The sequence below is a fragment of the Otolemur garnettii genome, unplaced genomic scaffold (genome assembly GCF_000181295.1).
Source record: "Otolemur garnettii isolate 467f Iridium unplaced genomic scaffold, OtoGar3 scaffold00035, whole genome shotgun sequence".
Lineage (NCBI taxonomy): Eukaryota > Metazoa > Chordata > Mammalia > Primates > Galagidae > Otolemur > Otolemur garnettii.
Genome location: NW_003852430.1, coordinates 7,071,323 through 7,095,651, shown reverse-complemented (window position 1 = coordinate 7,095,651; position 24,329 = coordinate 7,071,323). Strand labels below are relative to the sequence as shown.

Below are 24,329 nucleotides of genomic sequence, written 5' to 3'. Positions count from 1 at the left end.
GTATGTCAAAACTTTCCTACTGACTAACGCATATACACACAACAGTAGAATCTCTATAAGTTGACCACCCAAGGAACTGTAAAAAACTGGTCAACATAGGAAGGGGGTCAACATAAGGAACTATGCCTCCTATTGACAGGTACATGTGGGGCCTGTATGGTCTATGAAAATTAGGTCATCTTCGGGAGGTGGTCAATGTTGGGAGGTGGTTAATTATGGAAATTCTACTGTATGTGTGTATCTACGTATATGTGTGCCAAAGTACCAGTGATGTTTCTTCACCCATTTTTTGACACCAAAATAGGAAATTTTATACCATATAAGTATCAATGGAGTAAAATTTATGTTAAATCATTTTTTAATTCTATTATTAATGTTAGAACTATGACAAATAGTTATAGTATAGTTGCCATTGGAGCAGAAAACATTTTTACATAGAACCTACAACGGTATTATTTTAGGGTGGAGCGAGCAGGATAACCTTTGCTTGAGTTATATTTTGTAAATATAATTTGTTTGTTCCATTTGTAAAAGGGAATTCTAAACATCGGGCATTTAAACATGATTTGTATTATAGTTAAATTTTTTTTCTGAAAACAGCCATAAATAAAACTTAGGATTTTTTACAACCTCTTACTGACCTTTGGTTTTAAATGAGCATAACTTTAAAAACACTGACTGCTAGCATCATTCCCTTTTGTTATATTAAAAGGTCATTATCATTTTATTGACAAAAGTTTATTTTCTTGCCAGACTAATTCTATGTTTTTCATTTAAATATGTTCAATAATTACAGCTGGCATACACATTTTCTTTAATATTGCAGTGAAAATTATTTTAAAAATCTTCTTGACAATTAAATGTATCCTGATTCTTTATAATTTTCCTAGAACTAGAATCTTCTAGTTTGCACGTATTTTTAGTTTGCATTTATGTCTCCAAAGGACACTGACGAGAGCTGTCAAATATTTTTAATTTTATAAATAGAAATACCTGGAAGAGCATGTATTTTATCCTCCATAAAGAAATTAGTCACGAAGAGTTTCATATATCTGAAACCTCCAAGAAGATTATATTTCTATGTGTATATAGTTGCAAGCAGATTCATTATGTGATTTCTTGGTTAAGTTAATTAGGGAACATAGCAGAGGTATAGCTACCACGGTGAAATGCTAATTAAAAATAACTAAAACAAATAAAATTAAACAAACAAGCATTAGTGTATTGCAGGATTTTAAAATGTGATGGGATGAATGTTCTATACGTACACACATGTACACACTCGCATTTAACCTTGTTGCTAGCGCCGTTTATCCAGGGCCCATGCTCTGTGTTTCTTTAACTCCATCTTTAGTTCTTCTACATAGTTAGGGTCGGTTGTTTTACCTGCAGGATTTATTACACATCTGTTTACTGTGACCCCTCAGCCTCTACCCATAAGCTGTTACCTGCTCATTCCCTAACTTTTCCGTTTGTCCTTCTCCATTTTATCCCGCACACATCAGGTGTCAGCTATCACTGAGTAATATTTATTGAATTAATGAAAGAGTAATTTGTTTCACGAATTGACTTGATAGTGTAACAGATGTAGATCATGAAGTCATGTTGGTTTTTTTAATTAGTGCAGATTTATGGGGTGTATGAGAAATTTCGTTACACCTACATAATGTGTAAGCATCAGTTCAGGAACTCATCACTTGAGTACAATGCCTTTTTGTTACATGTAGTCACACTAATCTGGTATCAAACATTGATCTATTCCCTCTACTTAACGTATTTCTGCACCCTCTAGCCCATGTCTCTTCATCCGCCCAACTTACCATACTCACCCATCCAAGTCTCTGGTACCTATTTTTCTACTCTCTACCTCCACACATCCACACTGTCCAGCTCCTACACATATGTGAGAACATACAGTATTTTTGTCTTTTTGTTCCTGGCTTATTTCACTTATGGTAATGACCTCCAGCTTCATCTGTGTTTCTGGAAATCACCTGACTTTATTCTTTCTCTGTGGCTGAATAGTATTACATTATGTGCTTAAGCCACATTTTATTTATCCATCCATCCATTGATGGACATTTAGGTTGGTTGCATCTCTTTGCTACTGTGAATAGTACTGCAGTAAACTCACCAGTGTAAGTGTCCCTTTGATGTATTGATTCCTTCAGAGAGACTCCTGCTAGGAGGATTGCCCGATCAAATAGCGATTCTATTTTTAGTTTTTTGAGAATTTTCCACACTGCTTTGCATAGTGGCTATACTAGTTTGCATTCCCTCTGAAAGTGTTTAAAAGTTCACTTTTCGTCCGATTTTCATCAGTGTCTGTTTTTTGGTCATGTTCATAATAGCTTTTCTGATTGAGGTAAGATGATATCCCACTGTGGTTTTAATTTACATTTCTCTGATGATTAGTGATGTTGAGCATTTGTATGTATGTTGCTGTTTGTATGTTTTCTTTTAATGCCTATTCATGCTCTTGGCCCACTATTTAAGATTATTTGGGTTTTGTTCCTGTTCACTTATTTGAGTTCCTGTATGATCTGAGCATTAGTTCCCTGTCAGATGAATAATTTGAAAACATTTTGTCCCATTCAGGAGGTTTTCTCTTCAATCTGTAGATTACTTTTTTGCTGTGCAGAAGCTTTTCAGTTTCAGTCTCTTTGTCTTATTTCTTTTGTTTTTTTTTTGCCTCTGCTTTTAAGACCTTAGTCACAAATTCTCAGCCTAGACTATGGCCGGGGAGTAGTCCCTAGATTTTCTTCTAGTATTGTCGTAGGTTTGGGTTTTATATTAAGTCTTTAATCAATTCTGAGTTGATTTTTGTATGTGATGACAGGTAGGGGTCCAGTTTCATTCTTCGGCATGTGACTATCTAATATTTCTAGCACCAGCTATTGAAGAGGGTATCATTTCCCCAGTGTAAGTCAATGCCACTTGGTTGTCATTGACTTGGTTGGTTACTGCAACCTCATAATATATTTTGAAGTCAGGTAATGTGGTGCCTCCAGCTTTGTTCTTTTTGCTCAGGATTGCTTTGGCTATTGAGACACATAGTGGATTATAAACAAAAAACATGTACTTCTTACAGTTCTAGAGGATAGGGAGTCCAAGATCAAGGTTCCATTAGATTCAGTATCTGATAAGGGGCTATTTCCTAATTCATATGACAAAATCTTATGTTTTCACAGGTGGAAAGGATGAATGAACTCCCTTCACTTATAAATAGCAGATATTTATTTCTCATATCTCTAGAGACTGGGAAGTCCAATGTCCTGGTGCTGGCAAACTCAATGCCTGGATGAGGCACTTTCTGCTTCACTGTTGGTGATTTCTGGCTGTACCCTCACCTTCTAGCTGTGTCCTCACCAACTAACTGGGTTCACTGGTGTCACGGTGCTGGCAAACTCAATGCCTGGATGAGACACTTTCTGCTTCACTGTTGGTGCCTTCTGACTGTACCCTCACCTTCTAGCTGTGTCTTCACCATCTAACTGGGTTCACTGTTATTCTTTTAGAAGAATAACAGCATTACTCATGAAGGCTCTACCCCCATGAAGTAATCACCTCTGAAAGGCCTAACCTCCTAACATCATCACCTGGAGGGTCTGGATTTCAAAATATGAATTTTGAGGAAACACAAACATTCAGACTATAATAGTTGCATCATATGGTAGTTTCACTTTTAATTTTTGAGGAACCTTCATCCTGTTTTTCATAGAAATACACCTGTTTACATTCCCACCAATCGTGCACTAGGGTTCCCTTTCCTCCGTGTTTCTACCAATGCTTTTTATTTTTGTTTTTGGTTTTTTTTTTGATAATAGCCACTCCAACAGGTTTGAGGTGTTATCTCCTTGTTTTGATGTGCATGTCTGATGATTAGTGATGTTGAGCACATTTCTTCTATACCTGTGGTGCATTTGCATGTCAATGCTGGAGAAATATCTATTCAGGCTGTTTGCCCATTTTCTAAATTGATTTTTTTCATTAGTTTCTATTGAGTTGTAGTTGGAGATTAATCTCTTATCAGATATGTAGTTTGAAAATATTTTCTCCCGTTGTGTAGGTTACTTTTTAATTTTGTTGTTTCTTTCTTTTGCTGTGCAGAAACTTTTTCATTTTTTTATAATTCCACTTGTCTATTTTTTATCTTGTTGTGTGTTATTTGGGCATCTTATTAAGAAATCGTCACCGATGCCAATATCAAGAAGCATTTGCCCTGTGTTTTCTTCTAGGAATTTTATGGTTTCAGGATCAGTTTTGGTTAAATTTTGTGTGTGGTATGAGAAAAGTTTCCAATTCCTTCCTTTTTTCCTCCATCTTTTTCTCCCTTCCTTTCTTTTTGCATGTGGATATCCAGTTTTCCCAGAAGCGTTTATTGAAGAGACTTTCCCTATTGTGTATTTTTGGCCCTCTTGTTGAATATCAGTTGACCTTGTATGCATATATTTATCCCTGGTCTTTCTATTTTGTTCCGTTACTCCATATATCTGTTTTTATGCCAATATAATACTGTTTTGATTACTGTAACTTTATATTTTATAGTCAGGAAGAGTAATCCATTCAGTTTTATTCTTTCTCAGGTTCGCTTTGGCTATTTAAATCTGCAGTTCTCAGCCTGTGGGTTGCAACCCACAGGAAATGTATTAAAGGGTTGCAGCATTAGGAAGGTTGAGTACCACTAAATTTAAAGTTATTTTATTGTTCTATATAAGTCTCTGAGTTTTTTTCTATTTCTTTAAAAAATAGCCATTGAGATTTTGATAGGGAGTACATTAAATCTATAATTTACTTGGCTAGTATGGACATCTTAGAAATATTAATTCTTCTAATCCATGAACATGGAATGTTCATTTATTTTTATCTTTGATTTCTTTCATCAGTATTTTACAGTTATCAATGTATAAATCTTTACCAGCTTGGTTAAGTTTATTCCTAAATGTTTTGTTCTTTTAGATACTGTTATAAGTAAGCTTTTTCCTTAATTTATTTTAAGATAGTTGGTTGTCAGTGTCTATAAATATCACTGATCTTAAATTCACTACTAGTTCTAATAGCATTTGTGTGGGGTCTTTAGTGTTTTCTATATATAAGATTATGTGAACTACAGAGACAGTTTTACTTCTTTTTAATGATTTGGATGCCTTTATTTTTTCTTGCCTAATTGCTCTACTAGGACTTTAGTAGTTTGTTGAATAGAAATGGTAAAAGTGGACATATATACTTTGTTCTATTTTAGAAGAAAAGCTTTCAGTGTTTTACTATTGATTCTAATGTTCTTTTTCATAATGTTCCATATGTGGCCTTTTAGTGTTGAGGTAAGTTCCTTCTACACCAAATTGGTTGTGAGAATTTTATTTTGAAAGGAACTTACAGAACCTGGTTCCCTCTTCAGAGAAATTTTTTTTTTATGACTCTGTTTCAACTTTCACAAGCTTGTTTTAGGATTAATATAATAGTAATGAAAATAGAAACAACAATAATGCTCTTTTCCTGTGGCACTTTTCTAAGTACCTTATTTGTAGTATCTCATTTAATCTTCACACACTACCAAGGTTTCATTCCTAATTTCCAGATATGGCATTAAGACAAGCCTACATTGGGTTAAGCAGCAAATAACAGATGAAACTAAGGTCTAAGCCGAGCTCTATTGTAGAGCATGGTGTTACCCATTGTCTGGAACTCTAGTTATTCCTTTGTAATTACTTCTAGTCTAGTGCGTCTAATCTTACTGTTTGCTCCTCCCTCTCCTCCTCCTTTTCCTTCTTCTCCTTCCTCAGTTTCCCTTAAATAACAGAGCTGAGCTCATCATATTCCTAACTTCATGCCTCATTGGCATATAGTCCTTCCATAAGACATTTTCTTGAGTTACACTTTTTAGTGTTTCTTTAATCTACTGCTTTATTTTGTATCCTCTATACCTGGAGTAGTATAGACCTTTGGGCTTTTTTGCCTGTCTTCTCCATCATTATCTCTCAAAACTTCTCATTCCATAATTTATTTCAGATTTTATCACATTGTTAAATCTTTTCTATTTCTGTTCTTTTGTCCTGCTTTACTTATAAATTTTTATACTTTATTCCTGAGCTCTGATGGCCCTTTTTATATTCTCCTGTAATTTAATGACTTCTTCAAGAAGTTTTATCTATTTCTGGTCTTTCATATCTTTAACATTTCCACTCTTTTTGGTCATTTTTAAATATTAAGTGTTAGCACTTTTTGCTTTGTTATAATATGTTTTTCTTTGGCTTTTATTTTCTGCCAATTTTACAATTAGTTCATCCCCCCCTTCTTGTTTTTTGTTTTCTTATAGAGTACACTTGTATGGGGTTCCACACAATCCATGTCTCTTGCTATGGTTAAATGAGAAAGTTGTGCCTGTGCTTACTCTGTGGGAATAGACTGCTTACCTGGGGTTGTTTTCTTATTTCATGCTTCATCGGAATTTTTCTTGAAGCAGTTTTTCGAAACCATCAGGGGAAACCTTCATATTTATAAAATGAAATTTGTATGTGTGTTTCTCTTTTTTTTTTTGAGATATACTAGAGTGCTTGGGCTACCTCAGTACATGGAGCTCTTTTCTCACATTGTTAGGTGAACACTATGGTCTACTTCAATATTGTTTATAAATTAAAAGTTTTATAGTTTTATCTTGGCTTATGTATTTTTTTAATCACCTTTTGAGACTTATACTTTGAGCAATCATGAGTATAAGTACTTGCCTGACATTTTTGTATCCTAGGGTTGTTGGGACTATCAAAATTTTCTTTTAAAATTTTCCTACAATTGCTGACCCACATGAAGCCTAGCTGTGTTCCTACTATTTCTAGAGTTTTGAAAAACAACATTTTTATTATAAAGTTCCTATATATTCTTTGTCACTTGGATTGTGAGGCTATTTTTTGTGTTTAGATTCTTTTTATTTTCCTTTTGTAATCCTAGGTGTTTCATTAGTTTCTATAAAGGAATGAGGAAAATTTTAAAAAACTAAGCCACTGGAAGAAAGGATAAAAGAAGCAATTCATACTCTGTTTGTGGGAATGTGCCTTATATATTTTGTAGAGAAGAATAGTAGAGTTTAATCAATTTTGTTAAAGTTTATACATAACTTAATGAACAAAAATTCCACTCTATATGTACATAGATTATGAACTGAAATTCCTCCAGTAAGAAGGAAAAAAGACCTCATTGATCTATATCTAACTCTTAACTCCAACAGCAGAGGATACATACCTGTTTTATGAAACACCCATAAATTATGTTAAAAATCCAACTACTAAAATACCTTCCTTTGAATTCCAAAATATAGAAAGAATATAGACAATCCAAATAAAAAAAATTATTATCAAAATAAGGAGATAGCTGTAAGGATTAACAACTATATTACAGCACATTCAAGTAAAAGTACATCTTAGAAGGATGCGCCTAACAAACTTGCTAATTAAAAAAAACAATACAAAAGACCAGAGACAGTTTAACACTGAGGCGCCTAACAACCTTGCTGATTAAGAGAAACTATACAAAAGACCAGAGGCGATTTAACACGTGCACACATTCCAAAAAAATTTACTCATCTCACTCTCCACCTTCTTCCTACTTCATCCTCACAATACTAGCCTATCACAAACCAGGACTACATACATAACCAAATCTAGAAGTACCCATCGTTCCCCCACTAACTAAACCTATATAAACCCCTACCTATTACAATAAAGAACTTCGGCTCAGTCCCTTTCCCAATGTGTCTGTCTTGTCTTATTTGTCTTCCCCTTTCATACGCCGACTCCCCAAACCGCAGCCACCCGCCGATTGGAAGGTGGCAGATAGCATTGCTTTAAAATGCTGCTAAACAATGTTTTGGTAATAACAAATTAAAATTCCAGAAATTCTACAAAGAAAACTAACTAGAATCTACAGACATAGCTAAAGAAGTTTTCTAAGGAACATTCATAGCATTCAATATTTTTATCTACAAAAATGTACAAATGAATTAAGTATGGAACTGAAAAAATTTTAAATTATAAAATCAATCAAGAGAAAATACAATCAAGAAAAGTGTATAAGGGCCTAGGCAACAGGAGAACTAAAAATTTTATTCAAAATACCACTATCTCCTTATGATAACCTCCATCTGACTTAAATCAGTGGTTGAAATGGTATAAGATAAATGTAGACATTACCAAAAACTGGCACTTTTGTAATTTCTGCATAATTCTAATACTATGCTGATAGCCACTTCAAATATAGTCACTGAATACTAAAATAAATTCTTGAATGAAAATATGCATTAACACATAACTAGTAATGGGAAACCAGAAAATACCAAAATCTCTGTAGTTTGAATACTTTTTCAAGGAAAGATAAACCTTCCCTAACATATTGAATATGTTTTCCTAATAATATGATAACCAAATTTAATTAGATAACATATAAACAAGTGTAGAAAAATGACTCAATGCCTTTACAACAATACCATTCAGTTTTTGTTTTGGTGATCATGTTATGGATATCTGTGAATTTTTATTGTACCTATATTGTTTAAATGTTCCACAAAGATTAATTTCCATGTACCTTAATTATTGAATAAATGAGATATATTTTAAAATGAAAATTTAAATGGGAAAGGTGCTTATACATTGGTTTTTGTTAGCTTTATAATTAGGCAAGTTTGGCATATAGTATACCATTGTGTGACTATGGATTTGACAAATACAACTACTGAGCTGTTAGTCATGTAGATATGTCAGGGAAGACAAGATAATGCCCTCAAAGTGTCAGGAGGGCAAAAGAAATAACAAAAATTTCAAACAAAAATTATAGAAATAACCAGAAAGAACAATGGAAATGTTATTTTCAGTTAGCTCCATTTCATGATGAGAAAGTTATTAGAATTAATCCTATGTTGGTTGAATTGTAAATATCTGAAAAAGTCCAAGGTAGGAGTTTTGTGGAGAGCAAATAATGGTGGACAAGTTCAATTTCCTTTCATAACAAATAACAAGGGAGAAGCTATACATGTAACAGATTGGGAATTGGGTCATCTTCAGTGTCCCACATTGCAAGTGCCTCAGCAAACCCATCTATACCCATTGGCCAGTGATCCAAAGTTCTTAGTTAGTATCATGACATAATGAATATTTTTTCTTTGTAGCTGTCATAGCTCTGGTTATTGTAATGATCTGAGGAATTGAAAGTTTGAAATAAAGAGTGCTGGTCAGTTAAAGTGGCTTAGTACTTAGGAGTGGGAACGTAAGAATATGAGACTATCGCGCCAGGTAGAAATTATAGGCTTATATGTCTTTTCAAACAATTCAGTTCATTTTAAGATATTTATCCATAGAGAAATTATACCATATAACTGATAACATGTTTATAAATGAGTCTGTACAAACAATGCAGTCTATCTTTTACCCAGATGCTACCTAGTAAACAATGTAACATTACTTCAGAAAGATTGTTTTAGATGCCATACAGCCCCGTTAAATAGTATGCTAAAATTTTACTGCCCAGAATGTTGGAGAGATTTTTTTTTTTTGAGACAGAGCCTCAAACTGTCTTCCTGGGTAGAGTGCTGTGGCATCACAGCTCACAGCAACCTCCAACCCCTGGGCTCAAGCGAATCTCCTACCTCTGCCTCCCAAGTATCTAGGATCACAGGCGCCCACCACAACGCCTGGCTATTTTTTTTGGGGGGGGGGGAGTTGCAGCCATCCTTGTTGTTTGGTGGGCCCAGGCTAGGTTCAAACCTGCCACCTTAGGTGTATGTGGCTGGCGCCTTAGCCACTTGAGCCACAGGTGCTGAGCCTGTTGGAGAGATTTTTCTAGAAGCTGTGTGAAATCATTTTTGGAGATGTTATTTAAAAATGCAACAACAGAAAACAAAACTATTACATACAATATAGTATTCCTCTTATCTTTCAAAGTAAACAGACCTTTTAAAAATAATTGTTTTAAGTTGCAATATAAATTAATTGGCATGAAAAATTTTCAAACTTGATGACTATCATCAACTTTTATCTACTTCAAAATAACTGAAACTGAAACAAAATGCTTTTGTTCTATCCATAACAAAAAAAAAAAAAAAACAAAAAAAACAACTATAGTAAACTGCAATTGACCTAGAGCAAGAAAAAACCCACTATTTACAGATGATTGTATGGTCATATTAACTGTTCAATAGACATGAAACCGTGAGCAAAATGAATTTATAATAATCTTCTGAACATTCGGTTTCCATAGTGAATTCTGCGAAGTGACGTTGGTTGGAACTGTACATTCTCCTAACATTTCATTGCCACTTGTTAGTCCTACTCCACGTCATTTCTCAACCACAGAAACATAATTGGGTTTTTTTGTTTGCTTGCCTTTGCCTGTGGCTGATTTTGTATATTGTATAAAATCGTTACAGATAAGAATCATGGCTGCCTTTCTCCCCACCCCCAGAGCAGTCCAATAGCTCCCCATTATATTCACAATAAAAAACAGAAAATGTTGTTTAGCCCCCAATCTTCCTACATGATCTGTCCCATAACCGCCCACCAAGCTTTTTCTCTAAATTTGGTTCTTCCTCCACATAGGCTTTCTTGCTTCTTACTGTTCCCAAGGCAAGTGAAATTTGTTACATCACTCTGTTAAATTCTGCTTCCTGATTTTCTCATGGTTTACTCTTTCTCACAATTCAGGGCTTGCTGAAATATCACCCTACAAATTAAAATAATAGTCCCACCCCTTGACTCTAGCTTCCTTTATATGAATAGCTATATTGAATTTATTCTGTGCTTCCACCCATTAAATATGTATGTGCACATACATTCCTTTTATCATTATTCATTTTCTGCATTATAATGTAAATGCCATAAAAGCAGAGACTGTTTTCTATTGTGTCGCCAGTATCCATAGTAGTAGAGGTTTAAAAATGTTTATGGAATAAATTAATTTAAAAATGAAGGAATGGATGCATAGTGTATCTAGGCGCAAAATATACATTTTGTTTATATTCCAATAGATCAAATCTAATATGGTAGATCCCTGTAAGTTGATCACCCAAGGGACTGTAACAAAGTGATCAACATAGGGAGATGGTGAGCATAAGGAGCTAGGCCTACGCTAGTGCGGCTCACGTCCAGTCTACGAAAATTAGATCAATTTAAGAAGTGATCAGCTATAGAGATTTTACTGTCGTTCCTCTCAAGCATCTAGAAAAATAATTTTATATTGATGATACTGAATGATAGCATTAATAGCTTTAATATTTTATATAACTTTACCGTGATCCCCTTTAAATTGCTTTCAAATTTGGTTAGAATATAAAATACTATGTAGTTTCTTCTTACATTTATTTTAGATAACTGGATTATTCAAATTTTTAATTATTTTTATTTCCTAAAACATAATTCTGAATAAAAATAAAACATATAACCTGATAGGATATTTTGTGCAAGTCATTGCTCCTGGGAAAGTTATGTTTGCTTAGATATTTTAAATAGTCAAAGACGTATTTTTTCCTTATATTTTGTTTGAAGATAATAAAAATAATTGAATTATCATATATACGGCATAAAATGCAGTCACATCTTCAATGATCACTTTTTAATTTTAGTTGACAGAAGTCATCTGATTTGTATATAGTAGCAGCAGTCCCACAGCTGTCAGAAAAATGCTGTTTCAGGCCTTTTATCGAGATTCTTTAAGATCCTTTTTGAAAAGAGGAGTAATATTAACAGTCAGTATGTTTATGTTGACTGTTCTTTTCATTTCGCTTATTTTTTCCTTGTGTTTTTTTTTTCCAGAAATTGAAAAATTTCAAGGTTCTGATGGAAAAAAGGAAGATGAAGAAAAAAAATATCTCGATGTCATCAGCAACAAAAACATAAAGCTCTCAGAAAGAGTATTAATTCCTGTCAAACAATACCCAAAGGTACTATAATTTATACTTTGTTCTCATAGAATTAAGAACAAATGATGTAAATAAGACTTATTCTCTGCCTTTTATAAAGTCACTGTTCAGAGCCTCATTGTGTAAGTATACACAAACTCATGATACTGACATAAGACAGAAAAATTCTTTGAAAGTATGATGATAGGGATATTTCCAAAAAACAGCTACAGCATTTTTCTTCTCTGAATGTGGGAAACATAATAAAATATTTTAGTCATTTATTTAACAGATAAATGAATTAAATGTGTCTCAACATGCACACCCACTGGATGTTTTGGTTCATGTTCAAATGTATATTCTTATGGGGGGGTAGAATTAATTATACTAAATATATAACATTGGCCAAACAGCAGAGAATTATTCTAACTAGGAAAGCAACGTGGTGTTTATTAGATTCTTGGATTATAACCTCTAGTGTGGTACAGTCAAGATATTTATAAAAATAATTATATTCTTAGTGTAATATCTTTCTTTACTTTTTTCCTAGTAGGTCATTGGTTATAAAATATAGCATTCAGTGGCATGGTTTCATCAATTATATTCAGAAATTTCTATGGGTAAAAGAGTTTTTCTTCTTTTTCCAAATAAATGAAAGAAGCTAAAATGGAAACTCAAAACATTCAGGCTGATAATTTGCTTTCTAAATAGTGAAACTGAAGCAAGGACCATATAATTATCTTAATAATAAAGATTACAGAAATAAATGCTCTAGTTTACCAATTGTCTTCCAATGTGATAAATCCTAGTAAATATAATTAACTACAATGTTCTGCTTCTAATTATGTAAAACAGGGATAAAGTTGTTACAACCCAGCAGATTTTCAGATGAGGTTTTCTGGGCATGTCATTTTCTTTTTTTTTTTTTGTATTCTTTGGAGTTAAACATACTCTGTAGCAATAAAGGAACATTTTTAATAGGTACATCATACATGTTTTTGAAATAGACATTATTTGATTTACTTTATGGTATTGCCAATATTGAAATTGAGAGGTCATAAACATGTACATGAAAATTGTATATAGTAGTGAAATATGGTAGAAAGATCTTGGAGAAATGTGGTTCAAATATTAACAAAAATGTGTCCTTTTTATGGAACTTGATTAATTAGCCAGTTATAGTCTTAAATCAAAGATTATTTCCTTAAATCATAAATTTAAATATGAGATAGATTGATACTATTTCTCAGATTAGTACTTGTCTATTCTCTGGATACGGGAGAGCTAATGACAGACTCAGTATCTGCTTCCTATGAAATGCAGTTCTAGTTGTCTCTGACCAGGCACGGAAGACATTTAATGTCCTGGTGACTCTTCAATTTCTAGTTTGAGTGGTTCTAAACTAAGTATTACTAGAATCTGTATTTTATTCGGAATGGCATGGTGATGTCAGATTCTATGGTGTCAATTATTTAAATTTATTTTATTGATGTATAATAAATAGATGTACATAGTTTGAGGGTATTTGGGATGATTTAATGTATTATTTTCCATTATAAAAACAGTATGCTTGGGATATGAAATATTTGGCACATTAAATGTTTTTCTTTATGCTAGAACCATTTGAATTATTTCCTCTAGCTATTTTGAAATAGTCTAGATTATTGCAAACTATGTTCTTCAGCATTTCCTCAAAGTTTTTTCTTCTAGTTGTTTCATATTTTCAGGTCTTACAGTTAAGTCTTTAATCTATTTTGATTTGACTTTTGTTTATAGTGAGAGATACTGGAGATGTCCAGTTTTGTTTTTCTGTGTCTAGTTTATCCAGTTTTCCCAGTACTATTTATCGAATAGTCTGTCTTTCCCCCATTGTATATTCTTGGTGCCTTTGTTGAAGAAGTTGGTTATAAATCTGTGGGTTTATATCTGGGTTTTATATTCACTTTCAATGATCTGTGTGTCTGTTTTTATGTCAATGCCATACTGAGGCGGTTACCATAGGTTCATAGTAAATTAAGTCAGGTAATGTGATGCTTCCAGCTTTATCATTTTTGCTCAGAATCTTTTGTGGTTCTATATACATTTTTGTATTTTTTTTTCTATTTCTTTGAAGAATATCTTTCTTTGGTATTTTGATATAGATGTCATTGAATATGATAATCGCTTTGTTAGTATGTCATTTTGACAGTATCAGTAATTTCTCACCATCAGCATAGAATATCTTTCCTTTTTTTATTTTTGTCCTCTTCATTTCTTTCAGCAGCATTTTGCAGTTTTCCTTGTATAGTTTTTTTTTTTGCTTCCTAGATTAAAATAATTTTCAAGTATGTTATATTTTTGTGACTGTCATAAGGATTGATTTCTTGATTTCTTTTTCAAATTACTCATAGTTGAAGTACATAAAGGCTACTGATTTTTGTATGTCAAATTTTGTATCCTGCAACTTTACTGAATTCACTTATCATTTCTAACAGTTTTTGGTGGAATCTTTACATTTTGTAAGTAACGGATCATACTGTCTGCAAACAAGTCTAATTTGATTTCTTCCTTTCTAATTTAGACGCCCTTCATTTCTTTCCCTTTTGTACTTTCTGTTGCCTTTCTGTTCATTCCAATATTATGTTGAATAAAAGTGATGGAAGTGGGCATCTTTGCCTTGTTCAGATTTTAGGGGAAAGGCCTTTGATTTTTCCCTGTTCAGTACAGTATTAGTATGGGATTGTCACATATGACCTTTGTTAGTTTTAGGGATGATCCTTCTATATTCAGTTTGATGGGAGTTTTTATCATAAATGGATATTGAATATTTTCAGATTATTTTTGTATTTACTAAAATGATCATATGGTTATTGCTCTGAGTTCTGTTGATGTGATGTATAAGGCTTATTGATTTATTGATGTTGAAATATCATTGCATCTGTTACTGAGCCTGAGGCATTAAAAGTCCCCTATTATCATTGTACTACAGTCGCTCTATCATCTGTTGATGTTTATGTACTTGGGAGTTCTGGTGCTGGGTGCATAGATAATTGTAATTTTTATATCATTTTTCTGGAATGACCCTAGATAAGGTCACTATATACTAACCTTTCTCTTTTTTATAATTTTTTATTTATAGTCCATTTTCTCTGATGTTAAATTTAGCTGTTCCTGTACTTTTTTGATTTGTAATTATATGGGATATCTTTTTCCACTTCTTTACTTTCAGTTTCTGTATGTCTTTGTAGGTGAAGTAACTTGTAGGTAGCATATAGTTGTTTTTTTTTTTTTAAGGCAATTTCACATTGTCATGCCTGGTAGAGTGATATGGTGTCATAGCTCACAGCAACCTCCATCTCTTGGACTCATATGATTCTCTTGCCTCAGCCTCCTGAGTAGCTGGGATTACATGTGCCCTCCATAACAATCAGCTGTTTTTAGAGGCGGGGTCTCTCTCTTGCTCGGGCTGGTCTTAAACCTGTGAGCTCAGGCAATCTACCCACCTCTGCCTCCCAATTGCTGGGATTACACACGTGAACCACTGTGCCCAGCCTGGATCTTCTCTCTTTATCCATTAGGCTCCGTAATTAAAGAATTAAGTTCATGTACGTTCACTGTTATGAATGGTAAGTAGATACAGAATTGCTTGCATTTTGCTGCTTATTTTCTGGTTGATTTTAACTCTTTCTTTTCTTTTCTTTCTTTTTTTATTTTTTTGAGGCAAAGTTTCAAGCAGTCCCCCTGAGTAGAGTGCCATGACATCATAGCTCATAGAAACCTCCAACTCTTGGGCTTGAGCAATCCTCTTGCCTCAGTTTTTCTATTTGATTAGAGACAGGGGTCTTTCTTTTGCTCAGGCTTGTCTAGAACCCTTGAGTTCTAGCAATCCACCTGCGTTGGCCTCCCCGGGTGCTAGTGCCCAGCCACCAGCCAAGTCTTTGTTTTCTTGTCTTCATTTTTTTTTTTTTTTATTTCTCTTCCTTTGTGGTTAAATTATTTTCTCTAGTAGTATGTTTTAAATTTGTTGTTGTTTACTATGAGTGAATCTGTTATGTGTTTTTGTGTTGTTATTACCCAGCAGCTTACAAAAAACATGTTATAGATATAACAAGTTTTTCAAAGAGACTATAGCTTGTGGTAGACCACAGAGAAACAATGGAAACAAAGAAAAAAATAGCACTTTGCTCCCATGCCCCCCATTTTCACTTTTATTTATCTAAATTTACCCAATTTTTATTATTTATCTCTTAACATATTACTATACTGGTTATATTTGTTTTTGATAGATGTCTACTGGGCTGCATACTAGAACTGTGAGTGAATTGTACACCACAATAACAGAATTAGAATATTTTGAGTTTGTCCATGTAGAGATATAGATATATCCATGAGAAACAGCAATAAATAGAGAACTATGACCTGAAATGGACTTAGTAAGGAACCAGTGACTAACATGAACAAGGTGGCAATATGTAAGCTCTCTGAACAAGAATTCAAAACTGCAGCTTGCTCAAATACAAGCTATCTGAAAATACAGTTAGAGAAGAAAAACAAAGTAAGAATGAAAAGCAATAAAGATTGCAGACAATAAGGTTTATTAAAAAAATGAACTCTAAAGACTAAATCTAAGACTCACTGATGCTCAAGAAGGAATTGAGTGAGAGCAAGGGGTAAGAAGCTTATGCAAAGATATAGTAACAGAAAATACTCCAAAGCTTGAGAAAGATGTAAATAACTAAGTATATGTAGGTTAGAGAAAACAGAACACATTCTATCCCTCTTATGATTCCCCTAAAGTATCTAATAATCAAACTCTCAGAGATGAAGGACCAAGAGAGGATTCCAAAAGAAGCATGTAGGAAAAGAAGCAAATAGCATAGGAAGTAGCTGCGGTTAATCCTGCAACAATCTTCTCAACAGCACCCCAACAGCACAGGAGGGGATCCAACATTTTCACTATGCTAAAAGAAAAACCAAAACCTGTCATCCAAGAATACAATATCGTGCATAGTTATCCTTAAATTATGAAGTAGAGATAAAAATTTTCTCAAACTAGCAGAGGTTGAGAGAATTGATGAAGGCATTTAATCAATCTGAATAAAAAAACTAATGTGGATAAAAAATGGAAGATGTAAAATTCACTTGTAATAATGAGTCCGTGGTATCAAATGTTTGTGTGAGGTTTTGTTTCACAACTTGTGAGGATATGTTCAAACAACAAAAACTACTGTTCTTATTGCAGTAAGCCATGGATCACTAGAAAATTATTGTAGCACTTAGAATTTTTTTAGATCAAAGAATACTCAGCCTGGGACTACTCTTAGAAATTACATATAAAACTGATTTACAGAGGATTTAACTGGATGATTATGAATTGCTCCAGGTCATATCTTAACTAAAGACCAATCTTTTCTCTTTTCTGCCTTACGTTTGAAAAAAGTTGTGTTGGGACCTACATTAAACACACAAACACTAAAGAAAGCTGATGAGCAAAAGAAAAGGCTTGCACATGTTTTTTATGGTAGTTATGTCACAGATAAGCAAAACAGTCCTCATAGACTCTGCAAGTGGCCCTTTTGGCACAGATTAGACACCCCTGCACAGATGGAGAACTTTTGTGTAGTTGTTGCTTTAGATTCTTACTTTTTTGTAATTCATTACATTTTTAACAGGACTGATCATGTTCACAAATTTGTATTTTTCTTTCCTTTATTAAATCATAGCTGTGTACATTAATGCAGTCAAGGGGTACAGTGTGCTGGTTTTATATACAATTTGAAATATTTTCACCAAACTGGTTAACATAACCTTCATGGCATTTTCTTAGTTATTGTATTAAGACATTTATATTCTACATTTAGAAAGATTCACATGTACCCTTATAAGATGCACCATAGATGTGGTCCCACCAATCACCTTCCCACTACCCATCCTCACTCCTCCTTTTCCCTCTTTTTCCCCTTTCCCCATATTCTTGGGCTATAATTGGGTTATAGCTTTCCTATGAAAGGTATAAATTAGTTTCATAGTAGGGCTGAGTACACTGGATACTTTTTCTTCCATTCTTGAGATACTTTGCTAAGAAGAATATGTTCCAGCTCCATCCATGTAAACATGAAGGAGGCATAATATTCCATGGTGTACATATAGCACAATTTATTGATCCATTCGTGGGTCAATGGGCACTTGGGCTTCTTCTATGACTTAGCAATTATAAATTGGGCTGCAGTAAACATTCTGATATAAATATCTTTGTTGTAGTGTGATTTTTGGTCTTCTGGATATATACCTAGTAGAGAAATTATAGGATCAAATGGCAGGTCTATTTTTAGTTCTCTAAGTGTTCTCCAAACATCTTTCAAAAGGAATGTATTAGTTTGCATTCCCACCAGCAGTGTAGAAGTGTTCCCTTTTCTCCACATCCATGCCAGCATCTCTGGTTTTGGGATTTTGTGATGTGGGCTAATCTTACTGGAGTTAGATGACATCTCAAAGTAGTTTTGATATGCATTTCTCTGATGATTAAGGTTGATAAGCATTTTTTCATATGTCTGTAGGCCATGTGCCTGTCTTCTTCAGAGAAGTTTCTCTTCAAGTCCCTTGCCCACCATGAGATGGGATCACTTGATCCTTTCTTGCTAATACATTTGAGTTCTCTGTGGATTCTGGTTATTAATCCTTTGTCAGAGACATAACCTGCAAATATCTTCTCCCATTCTGAGGGCTGTCTGCGTGCTTTACTTACTGTGTTCTTGGCTGTGCAGAAGCTTTTTGGTTTGATCAGGTCCCAGTAGTGTATTTTTGATGTTGCTTCAATTGCCCGGGGGTGGGGGGGTCCTCCTCATAAAATATTCACCCAGGCCGATTCCTTCAAGTGTTTTCCCTACACTCATATTGGTATTTTTCATGTAAAATTCAGAAGTTGTAAAAAGATAGCTCATAATGATTGACATAGCAGTTGTATGGAATAATCTCATATAATAATTCATGTTTGAGAAAATTTGCCATTTATTTAATTGATGAATAGCCTCCCAAATTTCTTAATTTTTAAAAGACCTGTGGCTCAAAGGGCTTAGGCGCCAGCCATGTACATCTAAGGTGGCAGGTTCGAATCCAGCCCTGCCCACCAAACAACAATGATGGCTGCACAAAAATAGTGGGGTGTTGTGGCGGGCGTCAGCTACTTGGGAGGCGGAGGCAGGAGACTTGCTTGAGCCCAGGAGCTGGAGGTTGCTGTGAGGTGTGATGCCACAGCACTCTACCCAGGGGGACAGCTTGAGGCTCTGTCTCAAAAACAAAAACAAAAACAAAAACAAAAACTTTTCATTTCATCTGATTACCACACATAAGAGAACTTTAGAGCCCCTTTTATAAAATAGAGTGGAATTCTGGGAAACAGACCAGAATACCTATCAATGTTGATCTACTTAGTTTTTTTTTTATACTACAATAAAATTATAATCTTTTGAAAATAAATCATAATTTATGAACTTATATAAGATTTTGAAGCCAAACAATGTTTTACTTAAAAACTGTGATTCTATCCTGCTGAGTGTATATTGCCCTCTTCTTAGAAAAATATTGATGAGATAGAATAAATATGTTATTCCAAAACCTGGTATGTATTTGATGTACAGTGATGAGCTATAAAATACATCATGTGGTGTGATACTGTTTAACAGAGTTCAACAGTGTTTATGGATTCAAAGTTTAATCTTTTATAATAAAAAGTGATTTTATACCTTAAGGGGACTCACTAGGAAAGACCTGCTTTCTACAACATTCTCTCAGAACCATCTTTCCCCTTGATACCTGCTGTCTGTTTGAAGCAGTAATTAATGTGGTGATGACACAGTCCTCTCAAACAAAGGGCAATAAATAACTATGGGAATTCTTGGAGAACTGACCTTATCACAACTTTACTACATGACCTTTTTGGGATAGATTTTGTTTCAATTAGTTTCCAACTTCAAGTTAATTTGCTGACTTAGTTGAATACTACAAGGAATTTAAAGTTTAAGATTTTAAATTATAGAAGCTGTAAGAATGCTGTTCAAGCACTTTAAGAATGATTCATCTGGCTCCCATGTTTTATGTTTAATGATTTAATTTGGAGGAAAACATGCCCTATCATTAAATTATTTTAATGAACAACTCTCCCTATTTGTTTTTATGTTTTAATAAGATTAATAGAGATGTATTGGAGATTCATGCAAAATGAGTGTATTTTGGCTGCTCTTGCAAACACAAACAAAAAATAGGTCACTATGTCAGGTGGTTGGATATGTTCATTTGCTTCAGGATTGTAATTTTTTACTTTTTATTTGCATCCCATAATGTCATGTTTTGTACCCTAAATGAACACAGTGAAATTTATTCTTAAAAAGATTAATAGAGAAATAGAAGCCCATTTATTGTTTGTATATTCAAATATTTCAGAATCAGAGTAATTATTTCTTGATAGTTAAGCCTCTAAAGAGATAATGTGGGTCAACATGTTTCTCTATTTTCCTAAGAGATTTAATGTAGAAAAGAACCATGCATTATCTTTAACATTAGCTCGTTCTTTACAAATCCATATATATGTATTTCATAGTCTAGCACACCATTTTTCAAATATTAACATCTCTAACTGTTAAGTATATTATCGTCAGAGTCATCTGAATGTCTCTCTCAATTAAGCCATGGTTGTAGTTCATTGTTACTGCCTGTGCACATGCAGACTTGGTCCTGGATATATATATATTGAGCTGGATCTAGGTACGTTGAGTTCAGGTGCAGTTTGAAATGTCTCCAAAATTACATTATGCTTCAGTGGTGACATGCCAAGCTATTACATATAGAAAATAATTTTTAAATACCATAGCTTGGGGTATCAATTGGGTGTCAGTGAAGACAATTTTCACCCTTAGTTGGATGATAAGAATGCCATATTCTCTTGAGCTGTGAGAGACAAGTGTCTTCTAGGGTCTTGAAACTAAGATATGTGTAAGTGGCAGAAGCTGTGTTACGTTTTGTTGCTGTTGGACATACGAAAGGAATTCCTATCACAACATATTCCTTATACAAAGAGACAGTCTTAGAGACTGGAAAAGTACTACCTCGCTTGCAGGAGGGCATCTACTTGTTTACTACTGTACCTATTTGTTCACCTGAGCAATTCATCCTCTCAATGCCTTTTAAGAATACCTTTTTGATGTGTTTTCAGAATCCACTGAAATGCATCGGACCTTTTCTTCAATTAAATTTGCCCCAAGGCCAACTGTATTTCTCAACTTGAATTACTGCCAACTTTATAAAGTAATATATTGCCAGGAGTATAAATCTGCCCCAAATCTGGCCTTTTTTAAGATCAAATGCAGTCACCTTCCCCTGTGCTGGTTTTCAGATCAATTTCTTATGTAGATTAATGCATAAAATTAAAGTTACAAAACCATCTTACCTGCTCTGTATTTCTCATCCTTCTCTCTCCCAGAGAGCAATGCTGCCTTCTGTACCTGGTTGTGAATACAAAGTAGTCTCACCTGTGATTGAGTCCTACCAGGTCTTCCCCCAGAGATTGTGTTTGCTTCTTATACTTCAAGAGACAAAGTACTGGAATCCCAATCCGTGATGCATGTTATTTCTAATGTTTCAGTAATTATCTGATCATTTGAGAATGGTTCCTGAATGTGGAAACTATGACCAAAAGCCAATCATAACCTCTTACGATGAAAAAAAGTATTTTTATAAGCCACATGGTCTTTCAGGAGCTACTGTGTAGGTTATAACTTAAACCTGTTTGTCTTAAGCAGTCAGAGACCACTGCACAGCATTGATCTTGGTTTTCCAAAGTCAATAGAAGGGTGGATTTGATGGGTTATGTGATTTCAGTTTTATTCATATCAGATTTCTAGTCCCTTGTTAGTGAACTGAAATCCCAATTGAGAAAGTGATAGGACACCCAGAGTCACATTTTTTACATGAGGGAATAACATTCCAAATGCTGTAGATTTTATTCTTTCCAGCAGAATGCCATGTGACATAGCCCTGTGTTCTAGCAAAATTTAAGTATTTGCAATGGAATTAATATTATGTCCAGTTCTGATCCTTTCCTTCAATTAAGGTCCATACTATGTGCTTCAAATATGATTTTTCCTATTTTGAATGTTTTTAGTTTCTCTGTCGCTAACTTACATTGCCTCATGCATACCCAATTCTGAATTGTGTGCACTTCGATTCTCAACATAACTTTTATGAACTCAGAACATCCTTGCAAAGTATGTCCTTGAGTTTTCTGAAATCTACCAAACTCTCCTTCTTTTCTACGTCTACGGGATTTTCAACATTCTTCAACCAGTTGTTTGCATTCTACCCCAACTGCCTTTTGCTCGGAGCTCAGACCTCATGCTGATAGTTTTCAACTTTGTTAGGAGGATTGCTTTTTATTTTCAGATTCACTCTTAACTGGAAAACAGAAAACTAATTTCAAAGCATATCAAAATGCAAGTGCCTTTCGAAATGTCTCCAAACCTGTACTCTTATGTTAGGGTCCAATGAGAGTGGCAAAAATTTCATATCCTCTCGTATCCTTCTCTACCACCTTGTCATTCTTTCTTATTTTTAGTTCATTTGTTTACAGCAGTAATCCTTCAAAATTTTCTCTACACTTGTCACAAGACATATGGCCTTTGTGTTATTTCTTTTGCTGTTATAGTAAGTAGGAGTGGCTTTTTAAGTAGACAAATCTTTAAGAGACCAGAAAAGATAGAAGAAAAAGTATCCAATGTACTCAATCTTACTATGAAACCAATTTATGCTTTCTTGTGAAAGCTATAACCCAATTATAGCCCAAGAAGAAGGGGAAAGGGGAGAGGGAGGGGAGGGAAGGGGGGAGGATGGGTGGAGGGAGAGTAATTGGTGGGACCACACCTAGGGTGTATCTTACAAGTGTACATGTGAAATTTACTAGGTGTCGAATATAAATGTCTTAACACAATAACTAAGAAAATGCCATGAAGGCTATGTTAACAAATTTGATGAAAACATTTTAAATTGTATATAAAACCAGTACATTGTACCCCATGATTGCATCAATGTACACAGCTATGATTTAATAAAAAAAAAAAAGAGACCAGAAAAGAAAGACAGATCACATTAACATCAACAGACATTACATTACCAATTAAATGGATTCCCATTTTATTATTAACTTTGACAGATTTCTTGAACACAGGGGAGCAAGTGGTTTTTATGTAAATTCAAATAGTATGAGATTAGCAGAGGAACAAACTTTCCCTAAAAATAATAATAAAATTTTTCCCTGAAACATCTAGATAAAGGATTATTATTTCTTCTATTGAGGACATAAGAGTAACCACCTTTTTGAAAAACATTTAGATTCATGTAAAAAGGGGAAGGACTTTTATTTTCTTTCTCTAATGTAAGCCATTGTAAAAACACATTTGTAAAGTATGTGGAGATTTATACCATTTTGTTAACAATTTTATAAAAAATGTATATATTTCGAAGGATTTCATAAAAATATCAATAAAACTCTAGAACAATCTCTACTATAAATTTCAGTGTAAAACTCTAAAATATTACCAAATGTTGACCCCCAGTGTTCATAGCAGCATTATTCATAATAGTTGAGAAGGGTAAATACTCCATATATCCTCAACAGTTACAAATACATATACATCCTCAACACGTATAAATAAAATGTCACAAATACAATAGAACCTCCATAGTTGACTATCTCCCTACATTATCCACCTCCTTAAGTTGACCTACTTTTCATAGGCCAGACATGCCCCACATGTACAGAGCAGTAGAGTAGGCTTAGTTCCCTATGTTGACCACCTCTATATTTTGACCAGTTTGTTACAGTGCCTTGACTGGTCAGGTTACAGAGGTTCTGCTGTATGTACAATGGAAGATTATTCAGCCTTAAAAAGCAATGAGATTCTGCTGAATTCCACAGTGCGGATGAACATTGGGCATATTATGCAAAATAAAATAAGCCAGACCAAAAGAACAAATATTATAGGATTCCATTTCTATGAGGTTACTGTGACAGGCAAATTCATAGAGACAGAAACTAAAAACAGAGGTTGCAAGGAGCCACAGAAAAGAAATAGTGGGAAATTATTGTTTAAGTGGTGCAGAGTTTCTGTTGGGAATGATGAAGAAGTTCTGGAAATGGGCAGTGGTGAAAATTGCAAGACACTGTGTATGTATTGAAGGCACTGAATGGTGCATGAAAAAGTAGATAAAATGGGCTGGTCACAAAAGCACAAGCTGTCTGAGACCCAGCCACACAGGAAGCTACTTGGGGGAACTGTTTGAAACTAGGAGTTCGAGTCTACGTGGGCAATATAGCAAAATCTGTCTCTTAAAAAAAAAAAAAAAAAAATAAATATAAAAATATATACACCTATACATACACACACATACACACTATTTAAAATGGCAAATTTTATGTTACGTA

At 34.1% G+C, this 24,329-nt stretch overlaps 1 protein-coding gene across 2 annotated transcripts in view; it reads left to right on the top strand.

Moving 5' to 3' along the window:
• KHDRBS2 (KH RNA binding domain containing, signal transduction associated 2) overlaps positions 1-24,329 on the top strand; it is a 540,650-nt gene that overhangs the window by 84,217 nt on the left and 432,104 nt on the right. For both annotated transcript variants that reach the window (XM_003789670.1, XM_023513145.1), the window contains exon 2: positions 11,793-11,920. In XM_003789670.1, coding sequence (XP_003789718.1) covers positions 11,793-11,920 — 128 coding nt within the window. The remainder of the gene's footprint in view (positions 1-11,792; positions 11,921-24,329) is intronic.